Here is an 18,759-nt window from a genome sequence, read left to right as displayed (position 1 = left end):
GAATAATCCATCAAACAGCATCCAAAGTGCTAGAAAAAACACTGTAGAAAGACCCTAACAAAGACCTCTTATAACAGATCTGTCATATATCATGAGATATAATACCATGAACCCTTTGTCAGATGCGTGATACAGGTTTTCCACAATTTCAGATATATGACTACATGTAGTAGTAGGAATAGTCTGTGAAGTTATATTGAACTGAGACCGAGTGGTGTGGTGATTTGAACATTGGACTGAGTCTCTAGAAACTTAGCTTGGCAATGTAAACCCATTGGGTGACCTTGAGCAAGTAACACTCTCTCAACCTCAAAAGACAGCAATGGCAAACCTACTCTTAAGAAACTTGCTAAGAAAACTCCATGATAGGAGCCTTTGGGTCTCCACAAATTGAAATCCATTTGAGGACACACAACAACAATAATCTTTGGAGTGCCACAGAACTCCTGTTACTTTTGCTGTAACAGATTAACATGGCTGCCTCTCTGGAAATTATGGAAGGAATTCATTTGAAGGGTTAGCAGTGGATACGGACCAAACCAACCAAGCCCTGAAACCAGAACTAACAAAAATGTAATGCACTCAAAATATGGTAAAATTGGGGAGTACAAATCCAAAATTTTGCTCTTTGATAACTGATCATTGTCCTCTGTTTTGACAACCTAATGCTGACCGAAAGAAAAGAAGGAAGGAAGGAAGGAAGGAAGGAAGAAAGACTAGTCCACGGTGAAGGATATCCTACTTCATAGTAAATCCCCTTGCAGACATAGAATGTGCTGAGGCTTGCTGGAATGTTACAGGGCTACCAAGCAGGACATACTAGATATTTTGAAGAGCAGGGGGGCAACCTTTTGCTTTATATCTCCATTAAATAACCAAGTGTTGTTACTGCTGTGTATGTTAGGTAACAGTGTTCTTCTTATGTCAGTACTTCTATATTAAAGTTTGAATTAATGGAGAAGGCTGTCCCATGTTGAGCTGTTGCTTTTGCAGCTGGATATTTTTTCTAAATATTTTTTTACAGGCCCTGTAGTTTTCCAGGCTACTTGTATGAGGCAACAATTTGTGCGTCTTACACATTTATGAAGAAATCTACAAACTAGGAGGAAGAGGTTTGAATCTGAAATATGTGTGCCTGCATGGGTACGATGGGGGGGGGGGGAGACGTAGAAAGAGGGTGGTCCCTGAACAAGGAAAAAGTAATGAAAAAGAGAAATGTTGACATTTCTATGTTTGAACGTACAGCCTAGCTTCCTACATGTTGCAAAGTATGCATTCACAAGGTCTGGCAGGGAATGAGTACCAGATCCAGCAACTCCGCTGTTGGGCCTCAATGCAAATTTACTGGAGAGTTGGCTCAAGTGGGGTCTTACTTCTGAAGATGAGGTCGAAATAAACTTTTAAGAATGAAGAATGGCCTAGCGAAGCCTCCTGTAACTGAGCAGTCTTTGGAGAATGTTCTGAACTCGGTTGCGGAGGACTTCGGCATGTTAAATTCATTATTTTTGGATGTTAGGTCCAAAGCACACTGCAGAAATAATCCAGTTTGAGACTGCTTTAACTGCCCTGGCTTAAGGCTAGGGAATCCTGGGAACTGTAGTTTTGTGAGACATTTAGCCTTCTCTGTCAGAAAGCTCTGGTGCTGCAATAAACTACAGTTCCCAGGATTCCCTAGCACTGAGCCAGGACAGTTAAAGCGGTCTCAAGATAGATTATTTCTGCAGTGTGGCTTGGACTTTACTTTCCAAGTTCAGCAGTAAACCAGGCTGGGGTCCCACTAGCACAAGCAATGCAAAATGGAGGACAAGCCCAAATATAAAAATGGAGGACACGACCAAATGAAAGCTAAAAAACACTTATAGAAATGTAAAGCAATGCCTCTGCGCCCTTTTCAGCTGCCCTGTGATCTCAGAGCCTGGTGCTCCCTGAATTGGAGGAGACCTTGCAGAACAGAAATCAAGTGCAAAGAGGGCTGTTGATATTTGTGCCTTCAGGTCACTTCTGCATCATGGTGACCCTAAGGCGAATCTATCATGGGGTTCTCTTGGCAAGATTTGTTCAGAGGTGGTTTGCCACTGCCTTCCCCTGAGGATGAGAGAGTGTGACTTACCAAAGGTCTCCCATTGGGTTTACATGGCTGAGTGGGAATCGAACTCAGATCTCCAGAGTCAGAATCCAACACTCAAACCACGCTGGCTCTCATATATATCCAGGGATAGTACCTCTTTTTGTCTTGCTCTTGGGACTTAATTGGCCCAGCATGTATGACTCTGGAGAGCAGGGTTCGAATCCTGGCTTGCCCATGGGAGCCCACTGGGTCACACACTCTCAGCCTCAGAGGATGGCAATGGCAAACCACCTCTGAACAAATCTTGCCAAGAAAACGTCGTGACAGGTTTGCCTGGGAGTTGCCACATGTTGGAAATTACTTGAAGGCACACAGCCCACCCACATAAAGGGACTTTAAGAATGTCCCTGGGGTCCCATAGTGGCCAGAAGGAGGAGGGCCCTGCCTGCATGAATTTCCCTCCAACAACAATTGAGCTGAGAACAGGAATATCATCCTGACAAAATGTAGGTTTGGGATTAGCATCGGCATAATTATTTTTCCCCTTCTGTATTTTAAATATTGCGTATGGTTTTGTATGAAGCAGTGCGGTGTTGTGGTTTGAGTGTTGGACTAGGACTATGGAGACCCGGGTTCAAATCCTGGCTCGGCCATGAAACCCAGCGGGTGTCCTTGGGCGAGTCACACTCTCTCAGCCTCAGAGGATGGCCACCGCAAACCCCCTCCAAAAAACCCTTGCCAAGAAAACTCCACGAAAGCGTCGCCATAAGTCAGGAACGACTTGGAGGCACACAGCAACAAATGATTTGTTTTATCCCTTTTGCCAGATGAAGAAGCCAGTGCAGCTTCGAAAGCTTGCAGCAGATATATTGTGCATTTGGGTTGGCCCCATAAAGGTATGGCCGTTTTGAGGATCTTGGAGGACAAGAGTTTGGCTGCTTGGCATGTTTTTGCCCTAGGAAAGGCATTCCTGGGCTGGAGAGGGAAATCCCCGCCAATGCTGACAGGAAGTGGAAGCCTCTGAGGTTTACTCCTGATGTGACTCGCTCTCAAGTGACTCTGCTGGGATGGGCATCATTTATTCCGCTCTGGGCAGGAGGATGGTATGATTCACACCCAGGGCTCTCCCTCCCTCCCTCCTTCAGTGTCGCAATCCCTTCTCCTAAGCTAACGGCTTTGAGTAGTAGTAGGTCCCACTGAGAAAGAAAGTGAGTAGTAGATCCCATTGAGAAAGCGAGTATGTAGTACCTGAGAAAGTGAGAGAGTGTAGTAGGTCCCATTGAGAGAGAAGGTGAGTAGAGAGTCCCTCTGAGAATGGAGGACATGACCAAATAAAACAGCTACAACAACAACAACACTCCTATAGAAAGGTAAGCGTCCATGCTTCTTGGCCATGCTACAAAGTGGAGGAATGTCAGGGGAAAGAAGAGAACAGGGCCACAGCCACAAAACAACTACCAAACACTCCTGTACAGTATATGAACGTAAAACCCAGGCTCAGAAAGAAAAGGAGGGCGGGGAGTGGGAGCGGGAAGAAGGGGAAGGGGAGGGGGCGTGGCCGGAGGGGGCGGAGTCACCCAGGGCCCCTTTGTTCGGGCGGCGGGAGAGCAGAGCAGAGCAGAGCCTTCTTCTTCTTTGTGGTCTCCGCTGGACGGTCGCAGCAGGGTAAGCAGGCAGAGGGAGGGAGGGCTCCCTCTGGGGCTCTTTCAGGGTTGGGGGAGGGCTGCCCTCAGGGAGGCAAGGAGGGAAGGGTTGGGAGACCCAAGGGGCTTTTGCACAGGGGAGGGCCACCACCATTGCCTTTAGCCTTTTTGGTTGGGTCACGTCCTCCATTTACCCCTCCACTGTCCTCCATTTTGTGTGCCTGCCAAAGAAGCATGGCTTTGCATTTCTGTCCAGTGCCTTTAGCCTTTTCCTTGGGTCTCATCCTCCAGTTTTTTCCTTGCCTGCCTTCCATTTTGAGCAGGACTAAAAAAAAAAAAGCATGGGTTTTTAATTTGGGCATGTCCTCCATTTTTGTTCCGGGGAGGTCCTCCATGTTGAGCCTGACTAAGAAGCATGGCTTTGCATTTCTATGAGTGCCTCTTGCTTTGCACTTGGTCATGTCCTCCATTTTTTTCTTGATTGCCCTCCATTTTGAGCCTGACTAAGAAGCATGGATTTGTGTCTCTATTGAGTGCCTTTAGCTCTTTGTTGGGTCGTGTCCCCCATTTTCCTTGAATGCCCTCCATTTTGAACATGGCAGAGAAGCATGGATTTGTATCTCAATCAGTGTCTGTAGCTTTATATTTGTTCATGTCCTCCCATTTTTCCTTGATTGCCTTCCATTTTGAGCATGGCAAAGAAGCATGGGTTTGTATTTCTTTTGAGTGCCTTTAGCTTTTTATTGGGTTGTGTCCTCCCAATTTTTCTCTACTGTCCTCCATTTCAAGTACAGCACAGCAGCATAGATCTGTACCTCTATGAGTGCCTTTAGCTTTTTATTGGGTCATGTTCCTCCCATTTTCCTGGATGGTCCTCCATTGTGAGCAGTACTAAAAAGCATGAATCTACATCCATATGAGTGGCTTTAGTCTTTAATTTGGTCATGCACTCTATTTTTTTCTGGAAGGTCCTCCATTTTGAACATGGCCAAAGGTGTGTGGAAGGGGCCTTTGGAGGGGGGCAATTTAGGGGTCCTGGTTGTGGGGTGAGTGGGGGGGGTCTCTTCCACAGGGTCGCCATGAGTTTGGTTTGGACCCAAGGGCAGGTAACAGAGACTTGGATTCAAGAGGATTCTCACATTATGCATTTTGGGGACCTGGCTTTCTTTGTGTGAAGCTTCACCGCATCGCCTCCTGGACCAAGCAGCAAGATTGCACCTCACTCTGCTGTTAAATGGCATCCTTGCACCTACAAAGAAAGATGTTTCATTGAGGCTGTGTCTGTACTGCAGAAATAACCCAGTTTGACACTGCTTTAACCCTCGTGGTTCACTGCTACCAATTTCTGGGAGCTGTAGCTCATTGTGGCGCCAGAGCTCCCCGACAAAGAAGGTAAGTGCCCCACAAAACTACAGTTGCCAGCATTCCTTAGCACTGAGCCAGGGCAGTTAAAGCAGTCTCAGACCGGATTATTTCCACAATGCGTTTTGAACCTCAGAGATTCTGGGAGTTGCAGTTCCCAAAAGTTAACTTTTCCAAACTCCAGGAGGTAGATAAAGACCTGAAGAGCAAACCAGTGCATGGTTTTTAGTGTGTCTGGTTGAATTGCGTTGACTGGGAAGGTCTTCTTTTACCCTTTGGCAGAATTTGGCCCACTATTTGTGCCAAAAGCAAAAGGTGCTTCTCATGGATTCTAGGGTTTTTGAGGGGAGATGATGCTTAGAATTCAATTATTAATATCATTATTATTTGTATCCCACTTTTCTCCCAAAATTGGGACCCAAAGCAGCTTACAGTCTAAAAACAATTAAAAACATGCAAAAATACAATATAAAACATACAAAAATACAATGGATCTGAGGAAATAGACTGAAGTCTACAAAAGCTCATGCTTCCAATTTTATTTCAGTTGGTCTTAAAGGTGCTGCAAGATCTCTCTGCAATTAGAACATTACTATATACAGTCAGCCCTCCACTTTTGTGGCTTTGCCTTTTGTGGATTTGATTATTTGAGGATTTGATTAATATGTTCTCTCTAGAAATCTCTAGGTCCTCCAGCACAACACTACCAGAAGTTGACAATAGAGTTGTTCTGGAAAACCTAGAAGTTCTTAGAAAAACCACCTCTCTAGACACTTGTAGGTCCTCCAGCATGATTCTATGATCAAATTTTGGCAGATATTGACCATGGAGGACCTAGAGAGGTGTTAGGTAAAAAGAATAGTGTTTTTTTATTTGCTGTTTTTCTACATTCACAGGGTCCTTCACCCTTAACTCCAGCAGATGTGGAGGTGCTGCTGTATTAGTATAATTAGTAAAATTAAAATTAGTATAATGGAATTTAACAATTGTCTTACCAGAACTATAGAAATGAAAGATGAAAATTGGGTGGCTGTATAGACGCCCATCATCCATAGCCAATGGTGAGGGATAATGAGCGTTCCAGTTCAATACCTGGATGGCTACAAGTTTCCTATCCTTAATCTAAATGATTAATTAAGATAGCAAAAGTTTGGTTCTAGGGAGATAGGACAGAGCGAATGAGCCGGGAGACTGGTCAAGTTGAATGGCTGCACCTTACGGTCAAGCAGTGGATTTAAGTTGAGCCAACTCTTCTGATTCTTGGTTGAGGTTTGGGGAGAGAAGGGAGGGGGGATACTTTTCTTCTGTGTCTTATAAAAAAAATCTTCAGTCTACATCTCTCTCATTGTGGATCTGAATGTTTCAGAACCTGGGTGTGTCTATGGGGGATTGTAAAATGTGTGTTTAGACTTTTGGTGACTCCATAAATATCTATGATTTTCTTAGGCAAGGAATACTTAGAAATGGTTTTGCCAGTTCCTTCCTCTGAAATATAGCGTACAGCACATGGTATCTTTTCTTGTGCTCCCATCCAAGTATTAAACAGGGCTGACACACTTAGCTTCAAAGATCAGACAGGATCTGTTTCCTTTGGGGTGTGATTTTTGTCCCCCAAATAAGAATTTGGCCTTCTAAATGAATTATCCTTCAGTCTCAAATTGGTTGCACTCCTCAGAGCAAAACACTGATAATTGTTCACACCTAGAACTCTTCACATTTGTTGTGTTCACACTTTCTTGGTAACTTTGCCTCTTTGGATGCCTAAACTGTCTTTCTAAATGCTCAACTGCTTCCTTGCAGGCTTCCCTTGTAAGATCTAGGGTGCATCTATACTGTAGAAACAATGCCATTTGACACAACTTGAACTGTCACGGCTCCTTCCTACAGAATCCTGAGATTTATAGTTTTGTGAGGCACCAACACGCTTTGGCAGAGAAGGCTAAAGACCTTGGAATACTACAAATCCCAGGATTCCATAGGAGTGGTATCAAAGTACATTATTTCTACATTGCAGATACACCTTCTATTCTCACAAGATTGGACGTGGGGAGCTGGAGGATGTTAAAACGGCTTACTGACTTGTGGACTGAGTGTCTAAGATTGTTTTGAATTGGTAGATCCACCTTAGTTATTTACAATAAACTAGTTTAGTCTTCCTAAAACAGGTGCCCTCCAGACATGTTCTGGCAACTTTGCCCCCAGCTGACATGGCTCTGTGCAATTTTAATATTTTCCCTTTGTTTTGCTGCACTAAACACCTGTCCTGTGCCACTCCTACTACTAGTCAGAATGAGGAGGCTGCCTCAGGCAGCAAATCCTGAAAGTCATGAACTAACTTAAATTAGCCATTTAATTTGTTATGATTGTAATGCTGTTGCCAGAGAAGGCAGAGGCACTCCAAAAATATCTTGGCTGGCCGGATTCAGTGGAGAGGGTGGTAATGCCGTTTTATGTTCTGTCTCGCAGTCAAAAGATTGGGTTGGTCCTTTCTGTCAACAGGGATAAAGCTGTAGTTTGAGGTGGCAGAAAAATCTTGTTTAGGGTGTCTGCAACTTTGCTATAGCTATACAGGGGACCTGCTTGGATGGGAAATTGTAGACCTTGCATAGTATTCATTCCTTTGAGCCACAGAAAATTTGACTGAGTATAAAACTGCCTGAGCCCAGGTCTCCTGGAAGGTTGGGTAAGTTAAGAATGTGTCTCTGAGTAAGACAGTGTTCACAAAGTTCACTTGTTCAGCTGCAGCAAAAATCTCTGAACACTTAAACTGTGCCCTGCATCTCATGTTACATTCTCTCAGAGGTTTTTTTTTCTCTTTTGGGGAGCAGTGGAGTGGGTATTACTGGTGTGTGGAAATCACAGTGTCCCCTTTAAAATGGGCAGGCAGAGTTGTAAAATCTGCTTTAAAAAAGAACACCACCACCCTAGAACTGTCAAGATCCACTCACCAGAACTTGGTATGTTAGAGACAGAGACTTAAGAATAAAGAACTTTCTGCCCACATATTTGTCCTGGAAACGAGAACTAAGTAGAGCTTCAGTCCTTCTTGCACTCCCATACTGATGCATAGTGGCAAGGTGGTTTCAGTGTTGGACTACGACTCTGGAGACCAGGGTTTGAATCCCTGCTCGGCCATGAAACCCATTAGGTGACCTGGGGCAAGTCACATGCTCTCAGCTTCTGGGGAAGGCAACTGCAAACCTCTGAACAAATCTTGCCAAGAAAACTCCATGATAGGTTCACCTTAGGGTGGCTATAAGTCGGAAATGACTTGAAGGGAAACAGCACCAACTACTGATGAAGGCTTTCTTCATTTTGTCAGTCTAATTTAGGGCAAGAGCACAGTAGAGTCATTTTGCAGCTGCTATTAAAACAGAGTCAGAAATCCTTACCAATCTTCTGTAATTCACATTGAGTTCTCTACTGCACAGAGTAGGACTGAGTTCATGCTTATGTGTATTTTATGGTACTTGTAGCCAGTTCTACATACACTTGGCACTGATAACTGGGAAATTACGAGTATATTTTTGTTTGCTCTCTGTGGAGTATAAAGTGAAGCATAAAGAATTGAAATGGGGAACACACTCCTGTGCAGAGATATGAGACACCGAACAGGTTAGAAATTGGACAGACTGTTGTGGAGTTTAGATTGGGGGGCTGATAGAAAATAGTCTTCTGTACTAGCCTTCTGAATCATGAGCAACATCTGCCTATTTAACTGTACAACTTGTCCCAATTAACCTAAGTACACAAGCATTTGAGTGTGCCTCACTGTTCCAGTAGAATTCAGATTCTTGGGCCCCAAGTTGCATTATCTCATGGTTATACAAGCCAGGAGGGATAGAGAGCCAAAGACCAGAAATGTACTTGGTCCTATATTGTGTTCTGTTCACTAACCCACAGGTCTGGCCATATTTACTTGTGGTCTTGATAAACTCACATGTTGATGCTCTTGTTAATAGATTCTCTGATAGAGGTCTGGATTTCTGGTCATCTTCTTAGAATCATAGAATTGGAAGAAACCTCAAGGACGATCCAGTCTAATACCATTCTGCCATGCAGGAACTCACAATCAAAGAACCCTGACAAATGGCCATCCAGTCTCTGTTTAATAACCTCCAAAGAAGGAGACGCCACCACTCTCCCTGGGAGTGTGTTCCATGGCTGAACAGCTCTTAATGTCAGGAAGTTCCTCCTGATGTTTAGGCAGAATCTCTTTTCCTGTAGCTTGCATTCATTGTTCGGGGTCCTGTTCTCTGGAGCAGCAGAAATCAAGCTTGCTCCCTCCTCAGTATGACATCCCTTCAAATATTTAAACATGGCTATCATATCACCTCTTAACCTTCTCTTCTCCAGGCTAAACATACCCAGCTCCTTAAGTCTCTCCTCATAGGGCATGGTTTCCAGACCCTTCACCATTTTAGTCACCCTCCTCTGGACACATTCCAGCTTGCCAACATCCTTTTTGAATTGTGGTGCCCAGAACTGGACGCAGTATACCAGTATTCTTGTTGGTTACTGATGAACAGGTTAAGCTATTCTTATATCTTGATTTGGTAGAGTGCCCAAAATGTTAAACTGCAGTTTTATAGCTACTGTCTGTGCCTTCAACTGAAGGAAATATAGGCAAAAGAGAACTTGTGGTTGACTTAAGTGCTGATTCATTTGGTATTACTCACTTTACTAACAAAATGAACCAACATTTTGGGGGAGATGTCAATAACCTGTGCTAAATGTGCTTTTGAATTTTTTCTATGTTCAGAGAACATCTTCTGGACAACCATTTGTCTGGTGTGTTTGTTCCCACTGGACATGTTTTAGGCCCATTTTGTTTTGTTTAAAAAAAGTTTATGTGATATTGTTTCAGCAGTCATAAAGCAACAGCTCAGTGATCCTAACCTCCATTTTAAAAAGACAATTACTGTACAATTTATTTAGAAGCAAGTTCCATTGTTCTCATTAGGGCTTACACTTGAGTAAGTGTGTGTAGAATTGGAGTCTGAGTAGAATTAGAGTTGGAAGAGACCACAAGGGCCATCCAACCCCCTGCTATGCGGAAATACTTAATAAAAGCACTCTCAGCACTCTCGACAGATGGTCATCTAGCCTCTATTTTAAAACTTCCAGAGAAGAGACTCCACCACATATTCCACTGTTGAACAGCTCTTACCATGAGGAAGTTCTTCCTCATATTTGGGTGGAATCTCTTTTTCTGTAGTTTGAATCTTGAAACAGATTAAAGAGCTGGACCTGAACTAACAAAATGCATTTCAACAGGGAGAAATGCAAGGTATTACACTTGGGTAGAAAAAAAAATGAAATGCACAGATATAGGATGGGTGACACCTGGTTTGACAACAGTACATGAGAAAGGGTTCTAGAAGTCTTAGTAGACCACAAGCTAAACATGAGTCAACAGTGTGATGTGGCAGCTAAAAAAACAATATGATTGTAGGCTGCCTTAATAAGAGTGTAGTGTCTAGATCAAGGGAAGTAGTAGTGTCACTGTGTTTTGCTTTGTCTGACCTCATTTGGAATACTGTGTCCAGTTCTGGGCACCTAATTTCAAGAAGGCTATTGACAAGTTGGAACATGTCCAGTGGAGGGCACCCAAAATGAGAAACAGCTTAGGGAAAAGGTTAGGAGGTGACATGATAGCTATGTTTATATATTTGAAAGGATAATAAAATAAATAATAAATAAAATTTTTATTTCTATCCCGCTTTTTGCCAGGCAATGAAAGCGGCGTACAACAGGTTAAAATACATCCATATATACACAATACCCCCCCTTAAAACAAGATTAAACAATGTAAGATTAAAAACTACATATTAAAACCGACTAAGCTAAATAAAAATCTTCATGGGCAGAGTTCACTGGATGGGAAGTCTTATTTGTGGCCGAGCATTTTATTCCGGGAAGGCCTGCCGGAAGAGATCCGTCTTAATGGCCTTTTTAAAGCTCTCTAGATTGGTAATTTGACGGATCTCGTCCGGCAGGCCATTCCATAAGTTGGGAGCGGCTGCAGAGAATGTCCTCTGGGAGGTCGCCATCAACCTGGTCTTTAAGGGCTATAGAAGATTCCTCCCAGAGGACCTGAGTGTACGGGGCGGATTATATGGAAGCAGGCGATCCCTTAGATAGGTTGGGCCCAAGCCATGTAGGGCTTTAAAGGTGATAACCAACACCTTGTACTGTGCCCGGAAACTGATAGGCAGCCAGTGGAGTGACTTCAGTATTGGTGTTATATGGTCACTCCTTGCTGTTCCTGTGACCAACCTGGCTGCCATATTCTGTACCAACTGGAGTTTCCGGACTAGGCACAAGGGTAGCCCCATGTAGAGCGCATTGCAAAAATCAAGTCTTGAGGTTACCAGCGCATGTTCTACAGTTTCGAGGTCACCCTGTTCCAGGAAAGGGCGCAGCTGGCGTATCAGCCGAAGCTGATAGCAGGCGCTCTTGATCGTCGCATTCACCTGATTCCTCATCTCATATTGAGGATGGAACAAGCTTGTTTGCTGCTGCTTCAGAGACTAGGACATGGAGCAATGATTCATAGAATCATAGATTTGGAAAAGAACATAAGGGCCATCCAATCCAACCCCCTTCTGTGCAGGAACATACAATCAAAGCACTCCTGATAGACCATGATATCACATCCAGTATTTCCCTAAGTTCACTGAAACCATCTTTCTTAAAGTATAGAATGTGTATTTGACCTCATTCGGCTTCTCCTTTCATGTGTAACAAATTCTAGGAGAACATAATCACTCCCACCTAAGGATCCTGCCACTTCCATCTCATTAACCAGATCATCCCTGTTGGTTATGATCAGATCCAAAATAGCTGATGTTTTGCCTCTTCCACCTTCTGGACAATGAAATTGTCAGCAAGGCAAGTGAGGAATTTTTGGGACCTTATATTCTTGGTAGGATTTGATTCCCCAACAGATATCACAATAGTTGAAATCTCCCATTACTACTACATCTCTCCTTTCTGGATTGTTGATAACCTGTTCCAGGAAGGCATCATCCAAGTCCTCAGTCTGGTTGAAGGGTGTATAATAAACCCCCACAGTGACATCACTGTTGTGCCTCTCCTGCTTAATTTTATGGTTGTTTCCTAGATATCAATATGATTGCAATGCTTGTTTATGTCAAGGTGGGAAATAGACATCCTTCCAAGTGTTGTTGGACTGCAGGTCATCCCCTTGCAACTTAGTGAATGGTAAGAATTGATGGAAGTATCTATCCAGCATTTGGAAAGCCACAAATTGCTCATCTTTAGTTTATTCATTTGATGACTTTACTGAAAAAGATCTTTGGAGGAAGTGTATTTTATATGTTCCTGTGATTAAAACGCATGAATAGTGCAAAAATAAATGCCTTCTCTCTGCTTTGAGGTAGCCTGTTGACTTATGGCAACCCCATACATTTTGCAGGGCTTAGTCAAGGAAGGCTCGGTGATGTTTTCACCAGCTCCTTCCTCTAAAATATGCATATAGGGCTCAAATAGTTAAGAGAGGGGCGACCTATTCCCTCACATTTGTTGATGGGAATAGTAAAGAAAAAAGTGTGTGTGTAGAGGGGATCCCATGTTTCATCCATAGGAACAGAGCATAAACAAAACAACATCTGTGTGAGGGCTGCTGCCACTGCCATGCACTTCCACTCCATGGGTGCCTCCTTTGCTTCAGGATATTCATTGTATGCACGCACTGGAGCGTCACACCCTTCCCAGCACACCAGGATGTGGCATCCATCCAAAGACTGAGACAAGCCTCTTGAGTTAACTCCTGGAGGCAGCTGCTCTGCCCAACTTTCACTGATGTGACAGTGAAGGAATATTCTAAAGGCGGGGGGAACCCTGCCAATAAGTGCCACTCCCATTTCCTTAGTTCTTTACAGGTGTCCTCGCTGCTTCCTCTAGTTCTACGTAATATTCATATGTATGTTACAGTTGTGCTATGTCTACAAGGTGGGTCAGATGGTGGCCTTTCACGGAGAGGGGCCTTCACAAAGAGCCAAGCTGGATGTGACACCAGCAGTGTGTAAAGGAATCTGGTTGCCTGAAGGGGAGAGCAGCGACAGTTCACATTGGGCCTGTATCTTTTCCCAGTGCAATAAATAGATGCTCTGGGATGGGGAGTTAGATCAGGATATGGTATGTGAGTGGGATTCAATGCTCTCTCCCTGTGCCATAGCTCCAGTCTGAATTGGACCCTCTCAAACTACCTGTAGACATCCCCCACACCAAAGTGTTGGGAGATGCATACATGATTCTCTGATTTTGGGTTCAAGTTACTTCTTAAGCTGGGCCTTTGAATTGTGAGGAGAGAAGTGGAAGGAGAGAATCAGAAGTCCTCAAAAACGTGTGAGACTCTTTGTAGGATATGTAAAGACTGGGCTGTGAGCCAGTGGCACCTTTTTTTGAACGTGTGTCAGTAAATGTATTTCAGAGTGGCAGATGTCTATGCATAGTCTTGTGTGTTGTTTATTTACAGGTCTCATCCTTATCTTGAACATGCACTTTAGAATTGTTGATATGTCTATGTCTTTAAAATTATAATTTTGGAAGTGGCCTTCAGTTGTTTCTCTCTGTGATGGCTATGTAGTGATCAGGTTGAGGGCCATGGAGATTACTACATAGAAAGTTCATGTTCTATGGACAAAAGTGGGGAAAAACTATGATTCATTCTTGACTTAGGTATTTTATGACATTCTTTTTCATGGTTAAATATGTGAAGGCCGGAGGTGGGGAGAATCTCGATAAAATGGGGTACTTTCCATTCCAACACTCATAGCTTTGGCCAATTAAGAAGAAAAATTGGGGCAACCCTACATCTTCATTATAAGGTTGAGATGAATAAAATATGGCAACCTTATCATGTGTTTTCCTTGGCAAGATTGGTTTGCCATTGCCTTCCCCTGAGTGTGACTTAGTTAAGGCCACCAAGTGGGTTTGAATGGCTGAGTGGGTATTCGAATCCTGGTCCCCAGAATCATAGTCCAATAGTCCAACCACACCACATCATGCTGGCTCGCTATTGTACATGTATGCTGTAGATATGGCCAATTTTCTGGGCTTCACATGTTGTGTTGTATGCAAAGTACTGATTTTTCTTTACACACACACACACACACACACACACACCAAATGAGTCTGTTCAAACCTGTACAGACCTGAAGTCCATATGTATAAAAATGAAAATTCAGAACTGGGATTGGATTGTTTCAAGAGGAAACTTCATAAAGTGGTGTTTTCAAGAACATATTGTTTACAAGGCAAGAGAGAGATTTCGTGACATGAATGCTTCATAAAAATCAGAAACAGAACATTTGAATGTAATGAATTACGTATAGGTAGTTCTCCGAGTTGGAGTTCTTCTCTCTCAGAAGAGAAGGAGGCTTGCTGGTGCAGTGGCCTGTCTCCCACTGGGGAGGTTATGCCCAGTGTATCAGCAGAACGTTCCATCATGGGTTTTGAAAAGCTGGTAGTTTTTTGGCTGGGAAACTATTGAAAGACCCTTTGGATCTGAAGTCTCCTTTATCTCCTGGCAACCCTCCCAAACAACTCCAGCCTCAGAACCAATGGAAATTTCCTCCCTCCCAACCCAGTTGCAATAAACAGATGCAATCGTTGCTGTGCCAGGGAATCTTACTATAAGATTACTCTTTCTGTATACATTTACATATTTAAAGTAGTAAACAAAGTTGAGATCTAATAAGAAAATAACCAATATTTCAATTTTCCCACCCCGGATTTACTAATCCCCTGTCCCAGAGATTGGTTCAGAAAGAAAAATGCTGTTTTTTCCATGATTTCAAAGCTTGGGGAATCATACAGTCAATTTACTGTAGTTTAACCTTCTGCCTACTTGTGTTTATTGGCTACAGGCTGCTGCTGAGCCAAGATGAGTTGGAGTTTCCTGACGCGCCTCCTTGAGGAGATCAACCAGCACTCAACTTTTGTGGGAAAGGTGTGGCTGTCTGTGCTGATTGTCTTTCGCATTGTGTTGACTGCCGTGGGTGGTGAGTCCATCTACTATGATGAACAGAGCAAGTTTGTCTGCAACACACAGCAGCCTGGCTGTGAGAATGTCTGCTATGATGCCTTTGCGCCCCTCTCGCATGTCCGTTTTTGGATCTTCCAGATCATCATGATAGCCACCCCTTCTGTGATGTATCTGGGCTTTGCACTACACCGGCTCTCTCGCCAGCCCCCTCGGAAAAGCCGGGCCCCTGTGGTACGGCGTGGGGCTGTCCGTGACTATGAAGAGGCTGAGGACAATGGTGAGGAGGACCCTATGATCTATGAGGAGGTGGAGCCAGAGAGAGAGGTGAAAGAGCCACAGAATCAGAAACATGATGGCCGGAGGCGCATCAAGAAGGATGGGCTGATGACAGCATATGTTTTGCAGCTGCTATGCCGTTTGGTGTTTGAAGTGGGCTTCCTCCTGGGGCAGTACCTCCTGTACCGCTTCGAAGTCAACCCTTCATATGTGTGCTCCCGTAGCCCTTGCCCTCACACCGTCGACTGCTTTGTCTCCCGCCCCACTGAGAAAACCATTTTTCTCTACATCATGTATGCTGTGAGTGGGCTTTGCCTGCTGCTCAATATCTGTGAGCTATTGCACCTGGGCTTTGGAGGAATCCGGGATGCCCTTCGTGGCCTTGACAAGGATGGTGGTGTCCCTCCCAAGCCCCAGTATGCTCGGAAGGACCCCTCTGCACCCCCTAACTATAATTCCCTCAAGAAGGATCCTTCCAAGAGCCACCTCACTAAGGACAAAATGGCTTATGGTGGAGGGAATTTAGCCGGCATTGGTTCTGATCGGTATGCTGTTGCATCAGGCCTCCCAAGCCATGAGCTGGAGCGACTCCGCAAGCATCTCAGGATGGCACAGGAGCACCTGGAAATGGCTTTCCACCTTCAGCCAGAGGACACAACCAGCCCTTCACGTAGTAGCAGTCCTGAATCTAATGGGCTGGCGGCAGAGCAGAATCGCCTCAATCTGGCACATGAGAAGGAGGGTGCAGCCTGTGAGCGAACTACTGGTATGTTAGGCCAACAGTAATCTTTCCTTTGGAGCAAGATTGGGGAATCTTTGGCCCCCTAGAAGTTTTGGCATCCAGTTCCTATAATCTTTTACCCTTAGGCACACTGGCTGGGGCTTCTTGGAGCTGAAGTCCAAAACACCCTTGCAGTCTAGTACTACTATTCTTCTTCTTATTATTATTAATTTATTTATTTCATTTTTATGCTGTTTTTATGGGTTCCTTTTCTCCCAAAAAGCCACCCAAAATGACACAAATAAAAACATGTCAAAAACAATTCCCCCCCCCCCATCAATTAAAATAACCCAGTTAAAACAGTACAAAATTAAGATTAAAAACATACAAAAGTTAAAACACATAATCTAAAACACCTACTCCATATAAAAGCCACCCTGTCATGATTTTAAAATGCCTGTCTAAATAAAAACATTTTTACCTACTGGTGAAAGGCCAGCAGGGCAGAGGCCAGTCTAGCCTCCCATGGAAAGGAGTTCCCAGAGGGTGGGAGCAGCTGCCAAGAAGGCTCTCTTTCTCTTGTCCTCACCAAGCAAGCCTGTGATGTTGGTGGGACCGAGAGAAAGCCTTCTCCTGAAGATCTTAGGGTTCTAGCAGGTTCGTATGGCGAGATACTAGTATCCTAGGATAGGGCATCCATTCCAATCTGGAAAGGCAAGAATCAGCACCCTGCCAGTTCTCTTTTTGCTGATGCTAATTGTAGTTAAGTTAAAAGAGCTGTTCATGTAGAATGGAAGCGTTGTTCTCCTTTGGGCTCAGAGATGTTGGCTCTGCTCATGAACCCTAGGAAGCTGGATTATCTCCAAGTGTCATTTGGTCAGACATGCTGCCCTTGGCAGTGTAGGAGATAATGCCAGAAAGTGGGTTGACTGGTAAAGCCAGTCAGATGGCAGTGCTAAAGAGGATGGCTGGCAGCCAGATATATAATGAGCATCTGACAGAATTTATCACCCAGAGAAGGATGGGATGATGATGTTGCTCTGACTACTATGTACACCCCTTGCATGGTGCGAAATGCTCGAGATGTCCAGAGTGCTGGTGATTGACATGAAACAAAGATGCATGGAATGCTGATGCCTACTGGGGTTGGACAGCAGAGTGCCACATTTGGGGGGGGGGGGGTCTGCATATGTCTTTTCAAGGATTTTTTCATATGTTGGTCTTCAGCCCCTTTGTGCTCCCGATTCTGCCTTCTTTCTGCCCCCAATGATTGTCCCTCTTGGTTACAGGTGCTGGGATGCTGGTACTAGACTCCAGTGCAGGGGGTGATCCTTGGCCCTCCAGATGTTTTGAACTTCACCTCCCAGCCAGTATGGCCAATGGAAGAGGATTGTGAGAGCTGGGTTCCAAAACAGAGGCAGTTCATCTGTTAATAGGCTAGAGGGCCTTTCTGCACTATTTAATAGTAAACCCACCTCCCACAGTTTTGCAAAACAAGAAGCCAACTTCTGGCTTCTGGTGGGGGGGGGGTCTCCTCTTTTTTGGCAGTTTCTGTGGGTCCCACAGAAAGGACATTGCCATAGTTGCCCAGTTTTGATTGCAGTGTGTGAAGCTCACAGATTACTGGGTTGGGGGAAGAGAAAAAGAGATCTTCAAGATTGTGGTTAGTAAACCAAGATGGATTGCTTGTGTGAGGGGATGAGAGTTGATCCTGAAGGATTCAAATGAGAAATGTAACAAGCTTTTTTCTCTCTGTTGTCCAGGTCTTTGAAGATCTTGCTGGGCCTCACTAGGCAGCTGCATAAATGACAACAGGAAACGTCTGTGGAGAATTGGCGTCTGTGGAGAATTGGCAGCGTGTGAATGTGTGCTCCTAGCCTGAAGATTGGAAATGCCCTGACAGGGTGGGTGGGTGGGGATGACAATGTGCTCTGATCCTTGGTGATTGAGAGCAAGAAAAGGAGATGGATGTGAATGTCCACATCCCTTCCTTTGTGGGTGGGGGTTGTAGTGAGGCACCCTCAGAAGTCTCACTCTGTATAAGTATGTGAGTGCGTGTCTTTTTAGGGGTCCAAAAGGGAAGCCTTATTTTTTTACTTTTATACATGTTGTAGAGGTACTATTTTGTCTTTTTTAGAGGATTGTTTTTGTCTTGTTTTTCTCTAGCAGGACTGGATAGGTAACTATACGACAGCCTCCCCCACCTCCCCTTTATTTCCTTTTGAAGTTTACTGTATATTGGGGAGGGAGAGGCAAGAGAAGACTAAGATATGCACAACATTCCAGGAATCTGTACACATCCATGTACAAATGGACCTCATTTTTTTTTGCTTTCTTTGACACCAGAGTATGGAAACAAATGGTGACTGGGCCAAAGATAATAATTCTACTACATTCCAAGATGCTGCTTTTTAAGCAGTGTCTGTCTTCCTGCCCTCTGTGGGGTGCTGTGCTGGATTCCCACCTGAATTGCAATGGGACCTGACGTTTAGATCATCTCAAAGATTGACATGGAATGCATATGTATGTTGTTGGTTTTTTTTTTGGGGGTATTTTTGTATATGTAATTTACTGGAATAGTTATGTATTTGGTCCTTTTTTATATGAAATTATATATTTGGTTAAAGTCAACAGATTTTTAAAAAATAAGAATCCTGAGATCATGAGTTCTTTT

At 44.0% G+C, this 18,759-nt stretch overlaps 1 protein-coding gene across 1 annotated transcript; it reads left to right on the top strand.

The window, feature by feature from the left end:
• Positions 1-14,974: 14,974 nt before the first annotated feature.
• Positions 14,975-17,978, top strand: LOC149314092 (gap junction gamma-1 protein-like). Its single transcript, XM_089523373.1, has 2 exons — positions 14,975-16,130; positions 17,849-17,978. Exons 1-2 carry the CDS (start codon positions 14,987-14,989, stop codon positions 17,854-17,856), a joined length of 1,152 nt encoding a protein of 383 aa, XP_089379499.1. The 5' UTR covers positions 14,975-14,986; the 3' UTR covers positions 17,857-17,978.
• Positions 17,979-18,759: the final 781 nt, after the last annotated feature.

This window comes from Sceloporus occidentalis, unplaced genomic scaffold (genome assembly GCF_023333645.1).
Source record: "Sceloporus occidentalis isolate IW3139 unplaced genomic scaffold, rSceOcc1.0.p SCAF_4, whole genome shotgun sequence".
NCBI lineage: Eukaryota > Metazoa > Chordata > Lepidosauria > Squamata > Phrynosomatidae > Sceloporus > Sceloporus occidentalis.
Note: the sequence above shows the minus strand (reverse complement) of the source record. Positions and strands in the feature narration are given on the sequence as shown.